We start from the raw sequence: 20,024 nt of genomic DNA, 5'->3' as shown, positions 1-20,024 counted from the left end.
GAAGTGACATATTCCTGTCCTTCAAGAGAGGGGATATGTAAAGCTCTCCTATGCTGTCTTTCCTTTTCCCTTAGACTAAAATTATAAACTGACAGCAAACCAGCCTTCAAGCATACACATGATGACAATGCCTGGGAGGATTCTGTTGGAGAAACAAGAAGGATGGAAGCTTGGATCTTGAATGACTTCATAGAGCAGATTGGTCTGGCATAATGGAACATGTCTATGGACTGCTGCATGAGTGTTCAATGACACTATTTTGTTTCAGCCATTGCCTTTTGTTCTGATTTTACTGTATATGCGGCTGCAGCAAGCACAGAGGATTGCATTTCAGACACTTTATTCAAGTAGTTTAGTAATATTCTAAACAAATTAGTATTTATTACAAGAATTAACAAAGCAATTTGTATACATCAAAAGGGTACTGTTTAGCCACTTAGAAAAATCTGATTTTTAGCATTTTACAAAAGTCTATTTAAAAATAACTTACATAAAAATGTAAGAGAAAACAGCCAAGATGAGTGAAGCTGTTATATTGACAATATAATTCATTCTAATTTATTCATTACGATTTTAAGAAATTTGCATTTGGCAACACTTGGTTTGTCCTACCTCCAGCGACTGTTTTTATTTATTTATTTGGCAACACTTGGTTTGTCCTATCTCCAGTAACTATATGTATGTACGTATGTATATGTGTATGTATGTATGTTTGTATGTATGTATTTTTGAGACGGAGTCTTACCCAGGCTGGAGTGTAGTGGTGCAATCTTACCCAGGCTGGAGTGTAGTGGTGCAATCTTGACTCATTGCAACCTCCACCTCTCAGGTTCAAGCGATTCTCCTGCCTTAGCCTCCTGAGTAGCTGGGATTAGAGGCATGCGTCACCAAGCCCAGCTAATTTTTTGTAGTTTTAGTAGAGGCGGGGTTTCTCTATGTTGGCCAGGGTGGTCTCAAACTCCTGACCTCAGGTGATCTGCCTGCCTTGGCCTCCCAAAGTGTTGGGATTTCAGGTGTGGGCCACCATGCCCGGCCTCCAGTGACTGTTTCCATTTAGAAGAAATAAAATTACCTACAAACCAGGTGGGTATGCTTCTAATTAGTATTAATTAGCTTTTACTGAATGTTTATTGATTTATACATATTTTTATATGGTGATACCAAAATTAAATAGGAACTAAGTGTCAACACCTAAAGTTAGAAAGAGTGATGACTATACGAATGAAAGTCCTGTTTATAATGTTGAATAATATTTTGTTACTTTAAATGATACCTCTGATTTGGTTACAACTGTAATTACTTAGTTGCTGGCATTTAAAACTAAAACAGAAGCAGAATTACAAAATCTTAGGGATCTGTGGAACACAGACGTTATGCAGCCTAATTTTACAGTAAAGAATTTCTCTCAGACTCCCTGTAAAGTGTCACATAATCTTTTCCTTACACTCTACTTACAGTGCTTGAGAGTACACTCCTCATCTCACATAAGGAAATCCATTCTATAACCGGGCAGTTCTAATTGTTGGAAATACTTTTAATGGGCAGAAATCCGTTTCTATAGCCACTTTATCCACTGATTCTATTTCAGCCTTTTAGAGTTACAAAAAATGAATCTCAACCCTTCTTCTATGACAGTAACTTAAATACTTATCTTTACCTGTGAAATAGTATCAGCTTATTACCTGAGAAAATTTCCTTAGGCCCTTACAGAATATAGTTTCTAAATACTTGATAATCCTGGATGTCCTTTTCTGATAAGCTTTATTTTGTTACAGTCCCTCATGAAGAGTGATACACAGAACTAAATGAATTATTCCAGAACTGGCTTGAATGTAGAGTATACTTTTCCTTCTTCGGTATTCCTATTCATATGGCATTAAGAATACAAAACTTTGGTGGAAGCTCGTATCAAACTTGTGTTCTACTAAAACTCTTCACTCTTTTGAATATGCTTTCTGCTTTGTTAGTTATCAGCAATTTGGTATCAAGACAGGTCTCGGCAGGGCGCGGTGGCTCAAGCCTGTAATCCCAGCACTTTGGGAGGCCGAGACGGGTGGATCACGAGGCCAGGAGATCGAGACCATCCTGGCTAACACAGTGAAACCCCGTCTCTACTAAAAAAATACAAAAAACTAGCCGGGCGAGGTGGCGGGCGCCTGTAGTCCCAGCTACTCGGGAGGCTGAGGCAGGAGAATGACGTAAACCCGGGAGGCGGAGCTTGCAGTGAGCTGAGATCCGGCCACTGTACTCCAGCCCGGGCGACAGAGTGAGACTCCGTCTCAAAAACAAAAAAAAAAACAAAAAAAAAAAACACAGGTCTCACTTCAAACTATAAATCAATTATGCACTAATATCAAAAGTATAAATAGAATATTAGATTAATTTATCTTTTGTCATATGTAAGATGAATAATAAAGATAAACAATGCACCAAAAGAGGGATATTTAAAAATATTAATAAATTCCTTTATAAAACCTCCTATACTTGTATATGGCAAAATTAATATACAGACTTTTCAATGATATTTTTCTTCTATCCAATCTTTTCTACTGGAAATGCTACAGATCTGAAAATAGTGATTAGTTGAAATGTTATAGGACCCAAAGTAATATGATAAACTTCTGGACTCAATAACTGGAAACTTTAAAGATGAATACTTACAAGTTCGTGGATATCAGTTTTAAAGACAGAATGTACTCCAATAATGAAAGGTGTTGGGGAACTCAGAACTTCCAGTAGCTGAGCCGGGAGAATAGGGATATAAGGATAACTGGAAAGAATAAAAATACGTGTCACATATATTTTTCTTTAACATAAACATATTTTCTTTCATCCTTATGCTGTATAAGTTGCATACTACTTAGGTTTAGAAATTATCAATAATGTTTTCATGCTTTTTAATACTAAAATTTTGGAAAAAATGATTTAAAAATCTTCATGTGAAAAATACAATAAGATATAAGACATAAAGTGAATGGAATCCAAGCCTGCTTCCTTAACCTTTGTTTCTTCTAGGCAAGCAGTCTCTTTAGGTCTTCTAATATTGTTTGAAAGCATTTTTCCTTACATAGAAACCCGACATTAGACAGTAACACTGACTCACTGATAGGGCCTCCCCTCTCAATATGAGGCAATGATTTGTCTATATAAAATAAGCACTCAAATTCCACTGTCTATATTTGATTTTTGCATTCAATAAGAATGGCAAAAACAAAAACAAAAACAAAAAACCAGGACCAATAATTCTCTATCTTATCTAAAAAGTTAAGAAAAGTACCTAAATTTAAAAATATTTTTTAAAGAAATTCTGGAGTCTAAAATTTTATCTAGTTTATATGAACTAATTTCCTAGATGTTAGATTATCAGTTGATTAAACAGTATATTAGAGGTATGCTATTCTAGTTATAGCACTATTAGGCATCACTGTTTTGTTTTTTAAGTTTTTATTAGGAAAATTTTTTTAACATATCCCATAAAAAAACAGAGGAAAAAATTATAATGAAGCCCTGCAGTAATTGTCAATTTTGAGAATTACCAATGCACGGCTATGTATATATCTCTACCCACTTTTTTTCTCTTCTCTACTGTATTATTTTCGAGCAAATCCCGGATGTCACATTGTTTACCCATAAATACTTCAGTGGGTATCTAAGAAAGATAAGAGCTTTTTATTAATAGAATCTCTACCATTATAACTTCTAAAAATTAATAATTCTTTAATATCAAATAGCACTGACTAGACATTTATGCCAAATGTGTTAAAAGACAATTAAAAGTTGCTGACAATACTATTCAAATTAAGTATTTTTACACTAATCAACATTCAGTAATGGACAACTTGGAAAGTCTCAAATTCTAGACTAGATTTTATCAAAACTATGACTCATGTAACAGCATAACTTTGTGAAATACCCCTATGTGGTTCAAAACCATTGTGCCATAACATTATGACTTATCGACAATAAGTGATATGTAGTTTAGGAATAAATAAAATTAACAAATGAAAACCTCACCTATATTTAAGAGGAAACATTAAAGATTCCAGGGCTCTACAAGCATCGCTAAGTCTCTGGAAACTTGCAGAATGGAAGAGAACCTTATTTTCTGTGAGGACTGCACAAAAGAGGCTGAGGACATTCTGAATTCCTGAAAACATAAGAGCAAGGACTTACCAAATGCATTTAATTTTATATGTGTTGTCAACAATCATAGACAGTATACACGGAAAGAAAAAGCCAGTAATTTTGGACTCTGAAGGAAAATACTTGGTTAAACTGTAAATTCCATGTAATCTATGAGTATTTGTTTTCCCAAACTTTCAGTTTTGCCTTTATTCTTCAAATCACGTAATACTCATTGAACATATTAGTTGTTTGGAAATACACTATTACCTTCTTTTCAATTTCATCTCTAAGGCCTGTATTGAGGTTCCTGTTTTAGAATGCTAGCATTGTTCTAAAAACTAACCCTTGCAGAATCTATTTGTCTGACGTTACTAATACCACACCAGCTTTGTTGTTGTTGAAATTTGCCTACTATATCTTTTCCCATCTTTTAATTTCAACCTTTCTCTACTTCTTGTAAACAGCATGCACAAATGCTCTGCAATTTAATGATGGGGTTACGTCCTAATAAACCCATTGTAAAGTTGAAAAATCTTAAATTGAACATAAATCAGAGACTGTCTGTAACTGAAATATTTTAGTCTGACAACCTTTGTCTTTTAACTAGTTCACTTTATCCATCTATACTTATTGTAATTATTGAGATATACACTAATATATAGAGATATATGTGGTATCTTATTTTACGCTTTTTATTCTATCTTCTCTTTTTTCTTTCTTTTCGATTTCTCCTGTCTCTTCTTTCATCCCCTCTGTTAGTATGGTATTTATAAACTCTTTTTCTATTTTTTTAGTGGCAACTCCAGAAAATACAACATACATACTTATGACATTGAAGTTAAATAAATACATAATTTCTTATTTTCTCCTGTTTATTACTGAACCAAATTATCTTTCTTTATATCACTTCAACTTTAATCATACAGATCCAGTAAAGCAAGAGTCCCCATTTGTTTTCTCAAGGTAAAATACTATATTGTCCCTTTATCATAGCTTATTTCTTCATGTGACATGCAAATTTCCTTAGTCTATTATTAATTGCTATTCCCTCTTATCATTTCCAACTTATCCCATGTGATACATCAGAATCTTTAGTTCAGATTTTAATCTTTGCTCATTTTGATTAATGTAATAGTTTCATAAGTGATTTTCCTAATCCAGTCCTTATTCCCTTCAAATCTACCCTCCAGATAGTTTCTAGAATAAAGGAAAAAAATGATATAATGACTAAAGAAATCTAAATACATTTTCAAGTGGTTTAAAAAATTCATATTAAATCCACAAGAATAAATGCTACAAATTTTACAAAATACATTCTTGTGGATTTCACATGAATTTTAAAAACCCACTAAGGTTTTGGTACACTTGAACAACAGTGGAAATGAATGAGCTAGCATTATATGTATCATCATGACTAACTCTCCCAAGTATAATACTGAGTGAGGGTAGTAAGGCATACAATGATGATATAGTTGTGAAAACAAAATAAATCTCAGGATCCCCAAACCACCAAGCCAAAGGGAAGTCAAGCTAGAAACTGCACCAGGAAAATCTACCTCCTATTTTATTCCTAAATAAGATAGCTACAAAGATTTAAAAAAAAAAAAAAAAAGGCTGGATGTGGTGGCTCACACCTGTAATCCCAGCACTTTGGGAGGCCGAGGCAGGTGGATCACTTGAAGTAAGGAGTTTAAGACCTGCCTGGCCAACATGGTGAAACCTTGTCTCTACTAAATATATAAAAATCAGTGTGGTAGCAGACGCCTGTAACCTCAGCTACTCGGGAGGCGGGGGCAGGAGAATCGCTTGAACCCAGGAGGCGGAGGTTGCAGTGAGCCGAGGTTGCACCATTGCACTCCAGCCTGGGCAACAGAGCAAGACTCTGTCTCAAAAAAAAAAAAAAAAAAAAAAAAGCTACATACGTCCCATACCTCCCTCACAATTTGCCCACAAGGAAATTCCTTGTGGACAAAGGACAGACAAAACTCAAAGTCATCAAAGTCATCCCTGTACTCCTATGAGACAAATGTGTATCTGATTGCTTCCTCTGCCCTATTATTTCACTAAGCCAGACTAAGACTTAAGTGACTATTCCTCTATCTGCCACTCACATGTAAATTGTGTATTCAGTAAAAGGCTAATCAGAGACTCAAAAGAATGCAACCTTTTGTCTCTTATATACCTATGACCTGGAAGCCCCCTCCCCTGCTTTGAGTTGTCCCGCCTTTCCAGACCGAACCAATGTACATTTTATGCATATTGATTGATGTCTCATTTTTCAGCAGGTGGCTAGCCAGACATGAGCAGGGAAGGAGAGGACCCCTTCACTCCCACGCCACCACCAAGAATGTCAGGCAACCATCAGGTGATGGTCAGGTGATTATTAAACTGTCTCTCTAAAATAATAATTGGTCATAGCTGATGCCAGGGAAAGGCAATCTTCCAATAGACAGAAACATCTGAAACTGGTGATCAGCAGCTTCCTGATAAAATCTCAGGAGTTGGAAAGTGGGCTCATGCCTGTGCACTAAGAGGCAAAATGGCAGAGTTTAACTGGTATATGACCCTCTAGGAACATTTGGACTGGTAAAGGAAGAATGCCTCCAGTGAGCATGTGTACAACTCCAGCAAACACATGGCACATGTGACCCCTACCAAATGCTGACAGGTCTTTGTGCATGTGGAGTGCCCACCCCAAGGGAAGAATCCAAGGAGGAGAGATGCAAGACCCTGAACACATGACAACATATAAAATCCCGAGTCAAAGCTCTAACAGTACACTTAATCTCTCAAGTTGTCTGCTTGGCCCTCTTCCAAGTGTACTTTACTTCCCTTCATTCCTGCTCTAATGCTTTTAAATAAACTTTCACTCCTGCTCTAAAACTTGCCTTGGTCTCTCACTCTGCCTTATGCTCCTTGGTTGAATTCTTTCTTCTGAGGAAGCAAGAATTGAGGTTGCTGCAGACCTGTATGGATTTGCTGCTGGTAACATACTTTGGTGCTGTGGCTTGGATACATTCCCTAATATTAACATACTTTGGTGCCATGTGATTCGAATATGCTTCCACAGTGGTAAGACATCTCTATGCCTCACCTTCTTTGGCTGGAGGTGTTTAACCCTTGTACACAGTTTTGTTTGCTCTTTTCATTCTCCGGCTTACTAACCACCCCCCAGAACAATTCTCTGCCACAGTGGCTCTGTTCCCCAAGCTCATCTCTCAGCTCCTGCTGATGGGTAGCTCACAGGGGTAGGAAGGACCTTGGAGTCCTTCACAGGTAAGATCCCTGACCTGAGACACAAAGGTTCTCCTAGACAAGAGGCTCAGGAGAGTGGTAAGCCTAAAGCCTAAAACTGTGCAATGTCTGGGGTTTCCTCTGCTTTTTCAACTAAAATTGGCTCTTTCCCAAAAACCCACACCACCTATTCTCCCGTTTTCTGTGTGTATTCTGAAATGGCCTTGTACACCCTTCAGACTGTCCACCTCGAGGAAAGTTAGCCTCTTTTGCTTTCACTTTGCATGCCATGTAACTGTTATTGGTACACCCTCAGCTCTTGCGGAATTTGCGCAGCAGCAAAAGCATGGGCTCCCTTGTGGATATCTCGAGACTTATACTAGTTTTTACCCTACCAGCTCAGATGACTTCTAATCCTTCCTCTGTCTGTTGGCACACTGCTAGGACAGACACTAATTGGATCCCCAGTCAGCTCCTTATGACTTACCATATGCTTTTCGTTCCTGTTACGGTCCAGGGCTGAGTTTTCCGGTGGCTTCTGAAGTAGTTTCCTGCCCGCATAGGGCCTCATTCTAGCCCTTTAAGGACCCCATCTACCTGCTTTTTTTGAGTTAGCACCCCTTCGGGAGGAGGGGAAATTCTTCCTTTGCCATTTGTGAATTCTTACATCAAGCCCTAAGTCCTCCAGAGGTTACTACTTTATGTTAAGAAGACAAATAAATGTTGCCCTCTCAAATCCAAGGGATGTTGTTTTTGGAAGCCTAAGAAAGGTTTCCATGATTATTCCTCTGGCTTCTTCCTACTTCCTCCTGGAGCTTCCATTTCTCTAATCACTTCCATGCCTTTCTCAATATTCATCAAGATCTTCAAGGTCATATTTGAAGGGAGGGAAGTTCAGCCCCCTTGCAGCAGTTAGCTGAAAAACAGGTTTCTTGTCTAGTTAGAGAACAAGGGAAATGGGAATCTGAGAAAAGGGATAATCATTTTGTTGCTAGAATGCTCCAAGTGAGAGTCACTGTTAGGTCATGGAGGCAAGAATATAGGATGGCGCAAGGCCGCCGGCACAAGAGACCCATAGGACAGAGACAGAGGCTGGTCCCAAGTTAACAGATTATCATTAGAACAGAGATGAAGGCAAGGTTAGGGGTAAATAGTAAGACCAGTTCATTCCGGAACCCCACGGATGAACAGGAGAGGGCTCTCTGTTCACTCTGGTATCTCTTCTGTGAAAAGAGGGTACCGAAGTTAAGGGTACACGGTAAGATCAACTCATTCCAGAACCCTAAGGACAAATGGGGGGCGTCCTATTCAGGATAATAGGAAGAGAAGACACTTTTTTTCTTTTTTTCTCGTCTATTCTCTCTTCACAGGTGGGTAATTCCATCTTCATACCACAGGACACAACCCTCAGATGCATTCTCAAGAACTGGGAAAAGTTTGACTCCAAAACCCTATAAAGGAAAAGGCTAATGTTTTTCTGTAACACAGCCTGAGTTGAATACAACTGTGCTCCAAGACCAGGAATCTTGGACAGAAAACCAAAATATTAACATACTCTATCAACTAGATTTACTTTGCCACCAGCAGGGAATATGGATAGAAATCCCCTATGTACAGGCCTTCATAGCCCTGTAAAACAACCCTGACCTTTGTTGGGCTTGTAAAATGGATCTAGTGATGATAGCTGCCATAGTCAGACAGCCCCCTCTGGTTGGTTCGGGACACTCCTTATTGGGTATACCCTGGTTTCAAGCCCCAGAAGGGCAAAAGATGACAGCTCAAACCCCACTGCCCCTTCTACCTCATTATATTCTAGTCTCCCAGGCCCGTAGCCCCTCCATATCCAGGGCTATCATCTGGATACCACCCTCTTAGGTCACGCCCCCTTCAAGAGGCCAGTAGCCCCAGTGTACCCACTAGATCCCAGACTCCATTCACTATGTAAGGCCTGAGCCAAATTACAGTAGAACTAGGGGAGTTTATGGAGGACCCTGACAAATACATCAAAGGGTTCTGTAAACTGGGATTAACATTTGAACTCACTTGGAGGGATTTCTCAGTCATACTAGGGCAAATTCTGTCTAAGGGAGAAAGTGATTCCATTACGGAGGTGGCCCAACAATTTGGAAATCCAATGCGTATGACTGACCCTCGTGGCTACCCTGTAGGAGCCATCACAGTTCCCCAGGTTAACTCTAAGTGGGATTACAATACCCAGGGAGGTATATGGGGAAGAAACCACATGTTCCTCTGCCTGGTAGAAGGGATAAAAGCTAGCAGAACAAAGGCTGTGAACTATAATACATTGGCCTTAACAGATCAAGGTCGTCTTGAAAACCCCATCACTTTCCCAGAGAGGCTACAAGAGGCCCTAGTGAAACATACTAACCTAGACCCAGAGACATCAGAAGGGCAACTGGTCCTACAGGACCATTTCCTAACTCAGGCAACCCCAGATATTCAGAGCAAACTCCAAAAGCTACCATTGGACCCCAATACCCCTATGCCTGACATTCTCAAAACAGTTGCCTTGGTCTTTTACAACAAGGACCAAGAGGAAGAAGAAAGGGCTCAGGAAAAGGAAAGGCAAATGGAAAAGTGGCAGCTCCAACTATTGGCTGTCTTAGAAGTCCACCAGCTCCCTCCAATTTGCCCTAGGAATATCTTCCCAAATAATCGCCATTGGTATAAGAAGCCAGGCCACTGGAAGGCCAACTGCATCAATGGGACAGATGGGAAAAAGCCTTGCATGGCTTGCCCCCCTCCACCACAAACCTGGCAACTGGGAATAGGACTGCCCAGAGGGCTGGAGGGCTCCTGGGAGAGAATCCCTGACCTTGAGCTGAAGTGGCCTACAATCCAGCTGGCTCCCAGATCAAACATCACTATTGAAGGGACAGAGCCAAGGAATGCTTTGGATGTGGCAGGTAGGACTATAAGTTTTCTTTTGGACACTGGAGTAGCCTACTCAATGCTTACGTCTTTTCCTGGGCAATTATCCTCCAAATCCTGCCAGATAATGGGGATAAATGTAGTGCCCATAACCAGGAGGTTTACTCCTCCTTTGTGCTGCCTATCTGGGGGAACTGTCTTTTCTCACTTGTTTTTAGTGATGCTAGAATGTCCCATACCCCTTTTGGGAAGAAATATTTTATTTAGTCTAGGGGCTCAGTTAACCTTTCCTCCAGGGCAGACATCCCTTTTCCAACTGCAATCTTATGCCTCAAGGAAACCACACACAAGAATGAACTGCCCATGGACTGTATCATTAATCCAGAGGTCTGGATATGTTCCTACTGTCATATATAACATTTAAAAATGTTACAACTGCAAAACAGTTAAAATTATTACTTTCTATATATTTTTATTTATTAAAGTTCTAGGATACATGTGCAGAATGTGCAGGTTTGCCAAATAGGGATGCGTATGCCATGGTGGTTTGCTGCACCCATCAAACTGTCATCTATATTAGGTATTTCTCGTAATGCTATCCCTCCCCTATCCCCCGACAGGCCCAGGTGTGTGATGTTCCCCTCTCTGTGTCCATGTGCTCGCATTGTTCAACCCCCACTTAAGAGTGAGAACATGCGGTGTTTGGTTATCTGTTCCTGTGTTAGTTTGCTGAGAATGATGGTTTCCAGCTTCATCCATGTCCCTGCAAAGGACATGAACTCAACCTTTTTTTATGGCTGTATAGTATTCCATGGTGTATATGTGCCACATTTCTTTATCCAGTCTATCACTGATGGGCATTTGGATTGGTTCCAAGTCTTTGCTATTGTGAACAGTGCTGCAATAAACATATGTGTGCATGTGTCTTTATAGTAGAATATAGTAGATTTATAATCCTTTGGCTATACACCCAGTAATGGGATTGCTGGGTCAAATGGTATTTCTGGTTCTAGAAACTTGAGGAATTGCCACACTGTCTTCCACAATGGTTGAACTAATTTACACTCCCACCAAGAATGTAAAAGAATTCCTATTTTTCCACATCCTCTCCAGCATCTGTTGTTTCCTTTTTAATGACTGCCATTATGGCTGGCATGAGATGGTATCTCACTGTGGTTTCGATTTGCATTTTTCTAGTGAGCAGTGATGATGAGCTTTTATTCATGTTTCTTGGATGCATAAATGTCTTCTTTTAACAAATGTCTGTTCATATCCTTCACCCACTTTTTGATGAGGTTGTTTTTTTCTTTTAAGTTTGTTTGAGTTCTTTGTAAATTCTCTCAATATTAGCCCTTTGCTAGATGGATAGATTGGAAAAATTTTCTCCCATTCTGTAGTTTCTTTTGCAGTGCAGAAGCTCTTCAGTTTAATTAGATCCCATTTGTCTATTTCAGCTTTTGTTGCCATTGCTTTCAGTGTTTTAGACATGAAGTCTTTGCCTATGCCTATGTCCTGAATGGTATTGCCTAGATTTTCTTGTAGAGTTTTCAATAATTTTAAGTCTTACATTTAAGTCTTTAATACATCGAGTTAATTTTTGCATAAGGTGTAAGAAAGGGGTCCAGTTTCACTTTTCTGCATATGGCTAGCCAGTTTTCCCAACAGCATTTATTAAATAGGGAATCCCTTCCCCATTGCTTTTGTCAGGTTTGTCAAAAATCAGATGGTTGCAGATGTGTTATTTCTGAGGTCTCTGTTCTGTCCCATTGTTCTATATATCTGTTTTGCTACCAGTACCATGCTATTTTGGTTACTGTAGCCTTGTAGTATAGTTTGAAGTCAGGTAGCATGATGCCTCCAGTTTTGTTCTTTTTGCTTAGGATTGCCTTAGCTATACGGGCTCTTTTTTGGTGCCATATGAAATTTAAAGTAGTTTTTTCTAATTTTGTGAAAAAAAGTCAATGGTAGCTTGATGGGGATAGCATTGAATCTATAAATTACTTTGAGCAGTATGGCCATTTTCATGATATTGATTCTTGCTATCCATGAACATGGAATGTTTTTCTATTTGTTTGTGTCCTCTCATGTCCTTGAGCAGTGGTTTGTAGTTCTCCTTGAGGAGGTCCTTTACATCCCTCGTAAGTTGTATTCCTAGGTATTTTATTCTCTTTGTAACAATTGTGAATGGAAGTTCACTCATGATTTGGCTGTTTGTGTATTATTGGTGTATAGGAATGCTTGTGATTTCTTTATGCTTTTTTTTAAAAACTAAGAGAAGAAATAAAAAAATACACATATAGTCTATTTACCCACAGATTTGCCATTTCTAGTGTTGTTTGTTCGTGTGAAATCAAGTTATTAACTGGTCTCTCTTTCCTGCAGTCTTAAGGATTTCCTTTGATTTTTTGTTTTTTTGGAGAGACAGTCTCACTCGATCACCCAGGCTGGAGTGTAGTGGTGCGATCTTGGCTCACTGCAACCTCTGCCTCCCAGGTTTAAAAGACCCTTCCAACTTAGCCTCTCAAGTAACTGGGACCATAGCTGTATGCCATCACATCTGGATAATTTTTGTATTTCTTTGTAAACATGGGGTTTCACCATGTTGGTTGTGAACTCCTGGGATCAAGTGATCCACCCACCTCAGCCTCCCGAAGTATTAGGATTACAGGTGTGAGCCACCACATCTGGCCTTCCTTTTGTATTTCTTATAGAGCAGGTCTACTAGTAGCAACAAATCTGTTTTTGTTTACTTGAAGATGTCTTCATTTTATCTTTGTTTCTGAAAGATAGTTTTGCCAGTGACAGAATTTTTGTCTGACATTTTTTTTCTTTCAGTGCTTTTAATACATCACATCAATGCCTTCTGTCTCCCATTCTTTCTGTTGAGAGACCCACTGTAATAATATTCTAGTTCTTTTGATTCATATTGATGAATTATTTTATCTTGCTATTCTCAAGAGTTTGCTTTCACCAGTTTCACAATCATGCTGTGTCTACATGGGGATTTTTTTACTGTTAATCTGGGCTTCATTGTGTTTCTTGGGTCTACAGGTTAATGAATTCAACAAATTTTGGAAAGTTTTTGAGATTATTTCTTCAAATACACTCTTCTAATCACCCCCATATCCATCCAGTGGAGATGATTTGTACCTAAAAGGTATTATTGTCTCAAAGGTCTCTGAGAATCTGTTATTTTATTTCAATCTTTTTCTCTATGTTCTTTATACTGGATCATTTCTCTTGGTCTTTCACCAAATTTTATTTTTATTTCTGACATCTCAAATGTGCTATTAAGCTCAGCTAGAGAATTTCTGTTCTAGTTATTTATTTCGAGAAAGGGTCTTACTCTGTTGCTCAGGCTGGAGTGCAGTGGCATAATCACAGCTCACTGCAGCCCCAGCCTTCTGAGCTCAAGCGATCCTCCTACCTCAGCTTCCTGCATAGCTGGGACTAAGGGGTGCACCACCACACCCGACTAATTTTTTACTTTGTAGACATGAGTTCTCACTATGTTTCTCAGGCTGGTCCTGAACTCCTGGGCTTAAGAGATCCTCCTGCCTCAGCCTCCCAAAGTACTGGGATTACAGGTATGAGTCACAATGCCTGGCCTGTTTCACTTATCATACTGTTCAATCTATAATGTCTATTTGACTCTTTTTCAGTTTTTACTTCACTACTGAAATTGCCTAGGTGTTGAGCCACTCTCATTATATTTTGTCTTAATTCTTTCAATATGGCTACCATTAATTCTTTTAGCATATTTATAATAGCTGATTTAAAGTCCTTATCTGCTAAATCCAGTATGTGTGTTCACTCAAGGCAGTTAATACTATTTTTTTTCCCCTGAGTATGGGTTACACTTTACTGTTTCTTTGAATGTCTCTTGCTTTTTGGTAAAAATTGAACATTATAAATAATACACTGCATTAAATTTGAATTATTTTTTCCTGAAAGCTTTTTTTTTTTTTTTGAGTGGGGAAGGGTGGTCACTGCTTTAAGCTGCAAAATCTGCTTGTGATGTTAGGCTGCTGATGTCTCATTTAAAAATTTTTATTGTTTAGCTTGGCTTCCTAGGGGTTATCCCTGCGTTTGCATGGTCCACTTGGTCAGTCCATAATTTGGGCAGAGGTTGTGCTCAAAGACCTTGAACCAGTAAAGCTTCTATGTACTGCTGACCAATTTTGCACGGGTTGAAGTGCGTTCACAGTTTATCCAGATTTTAAGTATGCTTTCAGTTCCAGCTGAATTTTATTGGGTCTTCCTGCATATGTGCATAGTTTCCCAGGCAGCCAGGGATGTATAGAGACACTGTCTAGTCCTTCTAAGACTTTCTCCTCTCCACAATTTCTCTGTTAAATTTCTGGCTGATGTGCACTAGCCCCAACTATGACTGTAATTCAGACAGGCATCTGATGTTTTTCTCCTTTCATCTTCTACTGGGTTCAATACTTATACTGATAATGATGCCATGGGTTTTAGCCCTCCACCCCAAATAAATTCCACTCCATCTGGCAGCAAAGCTGGTTTGCTACCCAGCCCTACTCTGCCACTACCACTCTCACTGGCAGAGATGGGATGTAGGGGAGAGAGGGCAACCACCAGATAAGAATGCTGCAGACTCCTGCTGTTTTTACACAAAGTTCTAGCATGAATAAACGTTTCTAAATTTGTCATTTGCTTTTGGTCAATTTCCAGAGCCCTGAAATAGTTGTATTCAACAATTTTGTCTAGTTTTATACTGGTTCTTTGGGGGAAAGGATTTGCTAAACTCTTTGTACTGTCTTTGGTGATGTTAATTTTGTTCTCCCAAATTTTGTCCAATGCTGTCCAATTTCTCCAATGAATACTTAGTATTTTTCCTGCAACTAAAAAGCAATCTGTAGCAAGGCACTTTAAGATCACGTAAATATCTCATCTCTCATCAAAATGCCTGGCTAGATTTAGCATCTATTGATAATTTCTGCCTGAATAGATCTTTACTATAATGATTATAGAATTATTTTCCAAATCCAGCACTCACTCTGTATTTACCAGTCAGCACTTGGCATTCTACATAGCAAAATCCTCCCTTTTTCTCTACTTACTTTATTCATTAGCAGTGTGGACTCATGAATACCTATATTTTTCCTAACAGTCTATAAGTCATTACTATCCTTAATTATTCTGGTGCTAAACATGTCCTAGATTTATGCAGTAGGAACCCTTTAACTTAGTTCCTGCGTCCTTGAGACAGAGCTCTTTTCTTTTTCCAGGCTCATATTGTACCTACCCTGTCCTAGCCCCAATCCAGCCATTTCTCCTAAGAGTCCTGGTTCCCTTTGGTGAGAAATGGTATCAAAGACCAAAATTTTAGGTGTTAGGGCATGTGTTAGATCATTTTTACTGGGGTGACTTTGCTTCTAGGCCACTTTTGCCTATAGATGGAGCTAGGAAATATATGCATGTACATATATACATACACATACATACATGAGAACATATACATGCATATATATTTGAGAAATCCTGAGTCTATGCCATTACTTTCAATTCCATTCCATCCCCAAAGGGTATCCCTCACTATCCCAATTCATATTTGTATGTTCCTTCTTCCACTGAGAATCCTGGGTCCTAATAACATCAACATACTTATTCATTTGCTAAATCCTATATTACACATAAAAGAGCTTCAGAATTGTTTCAGCCATTTCAACTAAAAAAAAAAAAAAAGAAAATGGAGTTCACTATTTGTTTGCAATTCTGTTCCCAAAACTGTCCAAAGCTGAGTTTGTACAGTCAAATACTCGTAAGTTACTAAAGTAACTTAGTTTTCCCTCTTCAGTGTGGTTACATTATTTGAATGACAGTGGAGTTTGTTTACATATGCTTTCACTTTTAACATAATATTTTCTTTCTTTTCCTTTCTTCTCATCCTAATTTTTTTATATAAGACACAAATATGCTGCCACAAGTCAAAATAATTCAGGAAGACACACTTAGAGAAGTGTCATTCCCTCCCTCAGTTAATAGTACCGTACTAGGCCAGGCGCAGTGGCTCATGCCTGTAATCCCAGCACTTTGGGAGGCTGAGGTAGGTAGATCGCTTGAGCCCAGGAGTTCAAGACCAGCCTGGGTAACATAGTGAAATCCCATCTTTACTAAAAAATACAAAAATTAGCCAGGCACGGTGGTGCGTGTCTATAGTCTCGGCTACTTGGGTCGGGGCTGACATAGGAGGACTGCCTGAGCCTGGGAGGTCGAGGCTACGGTGAGCTGAGTTTGCATCACTGCACTCCAGCCTGGGCAAGAGAGTAAGACACACCCTGTCTCAAAAATAATAATAAAAATAATAATAATAATACTGTATCAATGCCAGTTCCTGATATCCATAATGTACTATGATTATGTAAGATATTGTTGTAGGAAGGTGGGTAATGCATACATACGGACTCCAGATGAATTTAGTTATTTCTTGTGAGTCAAACTATTTAAAATAAAAAGTGATATTTTTTAAAGTCTGTGCATGTATTAGTTTTTTATGGCTGCTGTAACAAATTACCACACATTTGGTGGCTTAAAACAAGACAAATTTATTATTTCACTGTTGTGGAAGTCCTGTGATCAAATTTTCAAGCTTCTGTTGACTTTTCACATTCTTTGTCTTGTGGTTTCCTTCCATCTTCAAAGTTGACAATGGCCAGTCATACTGTATTACTCTGAAGGTGAATCTTTTGCCACCCTATTTCATCTTTTAATGACTCGTGAGATTATTGTGGGTCCACCTGGGGTGGGAGCTTCCTAAAGGGACTGACCCTTGAAGTAGATTTTGACAGAGAAGCATTAGTTAAGGAGAAAAGAAAAGCATAGCATTCAAAGCTGACAAAAGAGTGAGGAAGTAAACGGCATTAACAGACCTACAAGTAACTTGGCCAAAGACAAATTTATGAAGAATCTGTATGTCATGTCAAGTCTAGTCTTTTTAATGAAGACTCTGGGGAAAAACTTACCCCTCTTTCTTTTTTTGAGACGGAGTCTCACTCTGTCACCAGGCTGGAGTGCAGGGGCATGATCTTGGCTCACTGCAACCTCCGCCTCCCGGGTTCAGCAATTCTCCTGCCTCAGATGCCCCCCTCACCACTCCAGCTAATTTTTGTATTTTTAGTAGAGATAGGGTCCCACCTTGTTGTCCAGGCTGGTCTTGAACTCCTGATCTCGGGCGATCGACCCGCCTCGGCCTCCCAAAGTGCTGGGATTACAGGCATGAGCCACCATGCCAGGCCCCCACTTTGCTCTTATCTGAACTCTCTGCCCTACCCCACAAAAATTCACAAGTAGTTCATCAGAAAATAAAATTCATAATCAGTATCATTTAGTATCAGATAAATTGTGAAGAATGGAGGCATGCAGTTGTGAGGAACTTTACCTTACTCATACTAGTAAAAACAATCAGTTGATGTTGTCAAGAGAGGCAATATTATACTATATTTACTGAGAGGACATATGTCTCATAATGTAGAAATGAGATAGGAACAATATTCTAGTGCTTAAAGGGTAAGTTTTTCATTATCCAGAAAATTAATAGTATAATACAAAACAATTTACCCAAGCCTAATTGAAGTACCACTTATATTCTTTATTCTTAAATGTCACACGCTTTCTTAAGTTTTACATAATAATAATAATAATTATTATTATTTTTTGAGATGGAGTCTCACTCTGTCGCCCAGTCTGGAGTGCAGTGGCGCGATCTCGGCTCACTGCAAGCTCTGGCCCCAGGTTCACACCATTCTCCTGCCTCAGCCTCCTGAGCAGCTGGGACTACAGGCACCCGCCACCGTGCCCAGCTAATTTTTTGTATTTTTAGTAGAGACGGGGTTTCACCATGTTAGTCAGGATGGTCTCGATCTCCTGACCTCGTGATCTGCCTGCCTTGGCCTCCCAAAGTGCTGGGATTACAGGCGTGAGCCACTGTGCCCAGCAAGTTTTACATAATTAATAATCTCAAATATTTTAAATTACATTAATGATTTTTATTCCTATGTAGCAGTCTTTGTTGCTGTGTTCACAGTTACATAGCTATTGAGAAATCCAGTTTCTTTGAATTTTCTAAGTCAAAATCAGTTTTCTATATAACTTTGAATTGTCTCATCTTCTGTAGCCCAACATCCATTCAAAGCTGCACAATAACACAGGAGAAGAAAACATGAAAAGCAGACATTCCAGTGATAATTACTAGTGATTTCACTACAATGGTACATATACATCCTGTTGATTATTCAAAGAGTAAAACATTCTGAAAGATGGCTTCCTGATCTCAATTTTCTTGAGAGGTTAGAGTTCTAAAATTCATTGCACCACATGTTAACAAATGTATCTGTTTCTTTTTGGGGGAAAGAAAAAAACTTTCTCCAGACTCCTCCATTCTTTTTTTTTTTTTTTTTTTTTTTTTTTTTTTTTTTGAGACGGAGTCTCGCTCTGTCGCCCAGGCTGGAGTGCAGTGGCCAGATCTCAGCTCACTGCAAGCTCCGCCTCCCGGGTTCACGCCATTCTCCTGCCTCAGCCTCCCGAGTAGTTGGGACTACAGGCGCCCGCCACCGCGCCCAGCTAGTTTTCTGTATTTTTTTTAGTAGAGACGGGGTTTCACCGTGTTAGCCAGGATGGTCTCGATCTCCTGACCTCGTGATCCGCCCGTCTCGGCCTCCCAAAGTGCTGGGATTACAGGCTTGAGCCACCGCGCCCGGCCTCCATTCTTTTAATAATAATGATACGTTACAAAATAGAAGACTATGTGTCAGCTTTCAAATGGGTAAATGGTGGAACAGAAGACCATGTTTCAAAACAGAATATAGTTCAAAAAGTCCTGCACATTTTTAAATTTAATTTAATTGTATTTTTTTTGAGACGGAGTCTTGTTCTGTCACCCAGGCTGGAGTGCAGTGGCGTGATCTCAGCTCACTGCAAGCTCTGCCTCCCGGGTTCATGCTATTCTCCTGACTCAGCCTCCCGAGTAGCTGGGACTACAGGTGCCCGCCACCACGCCTGGCTAATTTTTTTGTATTTTTAGTAGAGATGGGGTTTCACTGTGTTAGCCAGGATGGTCTTGATCTCCTGACCTCATGATCCACCCGCCTCGGCCTCCCAAAGTGCTGGGATTACAGGCATGAGCCACTGCACCCGGCCTGCACAATTTATTATAGTTCTTTCTGGTCAATTCACAATGGGGAAAACAGTATAGTACTGGTCACAGCTTAATGTAAATCATGAAAAAGGAGATTTCTCATTCACTGAACCAACATTTATTGTGTACTACAGGCACTAGGATATAGCAGTGAATGAAGACAATATCCCTAACTTCATGGATTAACTAATAAAGTTTCAAATTTATCACTGAGAGGTAATGTTTACTACCTGTTACAAATTTAGCATTAGTTCCACATATGGTAGATATGGCAAATATTCTAAGTAAAAAAGTAAAAAGTGTGGTCAATTGGGCATCTGAAAGGAGGTGTAGTTTAGTCCTTATGAACACAGGCTTACCCTCCTGACTATGACATGAATTAAATATATTTTACACACACAAATAGAGCTTAGCAATGTGGGAGACTAAATATAAGAAGTCAATTACCAAAAACATATGACTAAAAATAATTCAAATACGTAAAAGGCCAACTCAACCAAAACTGTGTAAAAAGGTACAGCATACCTTTTTCCTTCTTGAACATTCTAATTGTTTTTCTAGCTCTAAGGTAATAACATCAGATTTTTCCAACCTCCAATGACCCAAATTCCTAGAC

At 39.1% G+C, this 20,024-nt stretch overlaps 1 protein-coding gene across 7 annotated transcripts in view; it reads right to left on the bottom strand.

Moving 5' to 3' along the window:
- The window catches only part of LOC105488765 (SET binding factor 2), a 547,946-nt gene that overhangs the window by 261,740 nt on the left and 266,182 nt on the right, over positions 1 to 20,024 (bottom strand). For all 7 annotated transcript variants that reach the window (XM_071075110.1, XM_071075112.1, XM_071075109.1 and 4 more), the window contains exons 7-8: positions 4,015 to 4,147; positions 2,662 to 2,770 (exon numbers count right to left, since the gene is read on the bottom strand). In XM_071075110.1, the coding sequence (XP_070931211.1) occupies positions 2,662 to 2,770; positions 4,015 to 4,147 (242 nt within the window). The remainder of the gene's footprint in view (positions 1 to 2,661; positions 2,771 to 4,014; positions 4,148 to 20,024) is intronic.

This window comes from Macaca nemestrina, chromosome 12 (assembly GCF_043159975.1).
Source record: "Macaca nemestrina isolate mMacNem1 chromosome 12, mMacNem.hap1, whole genome shotgun sequence".
NCBI lineage: Eukaryota > Metazoa > Chordata > Mammalia > Primates > Cercopithecidae > Macaca > Macaca nemestrina.
This window is presented reverse-complemented; position numbering and strand designations above follow the sequence as displayed.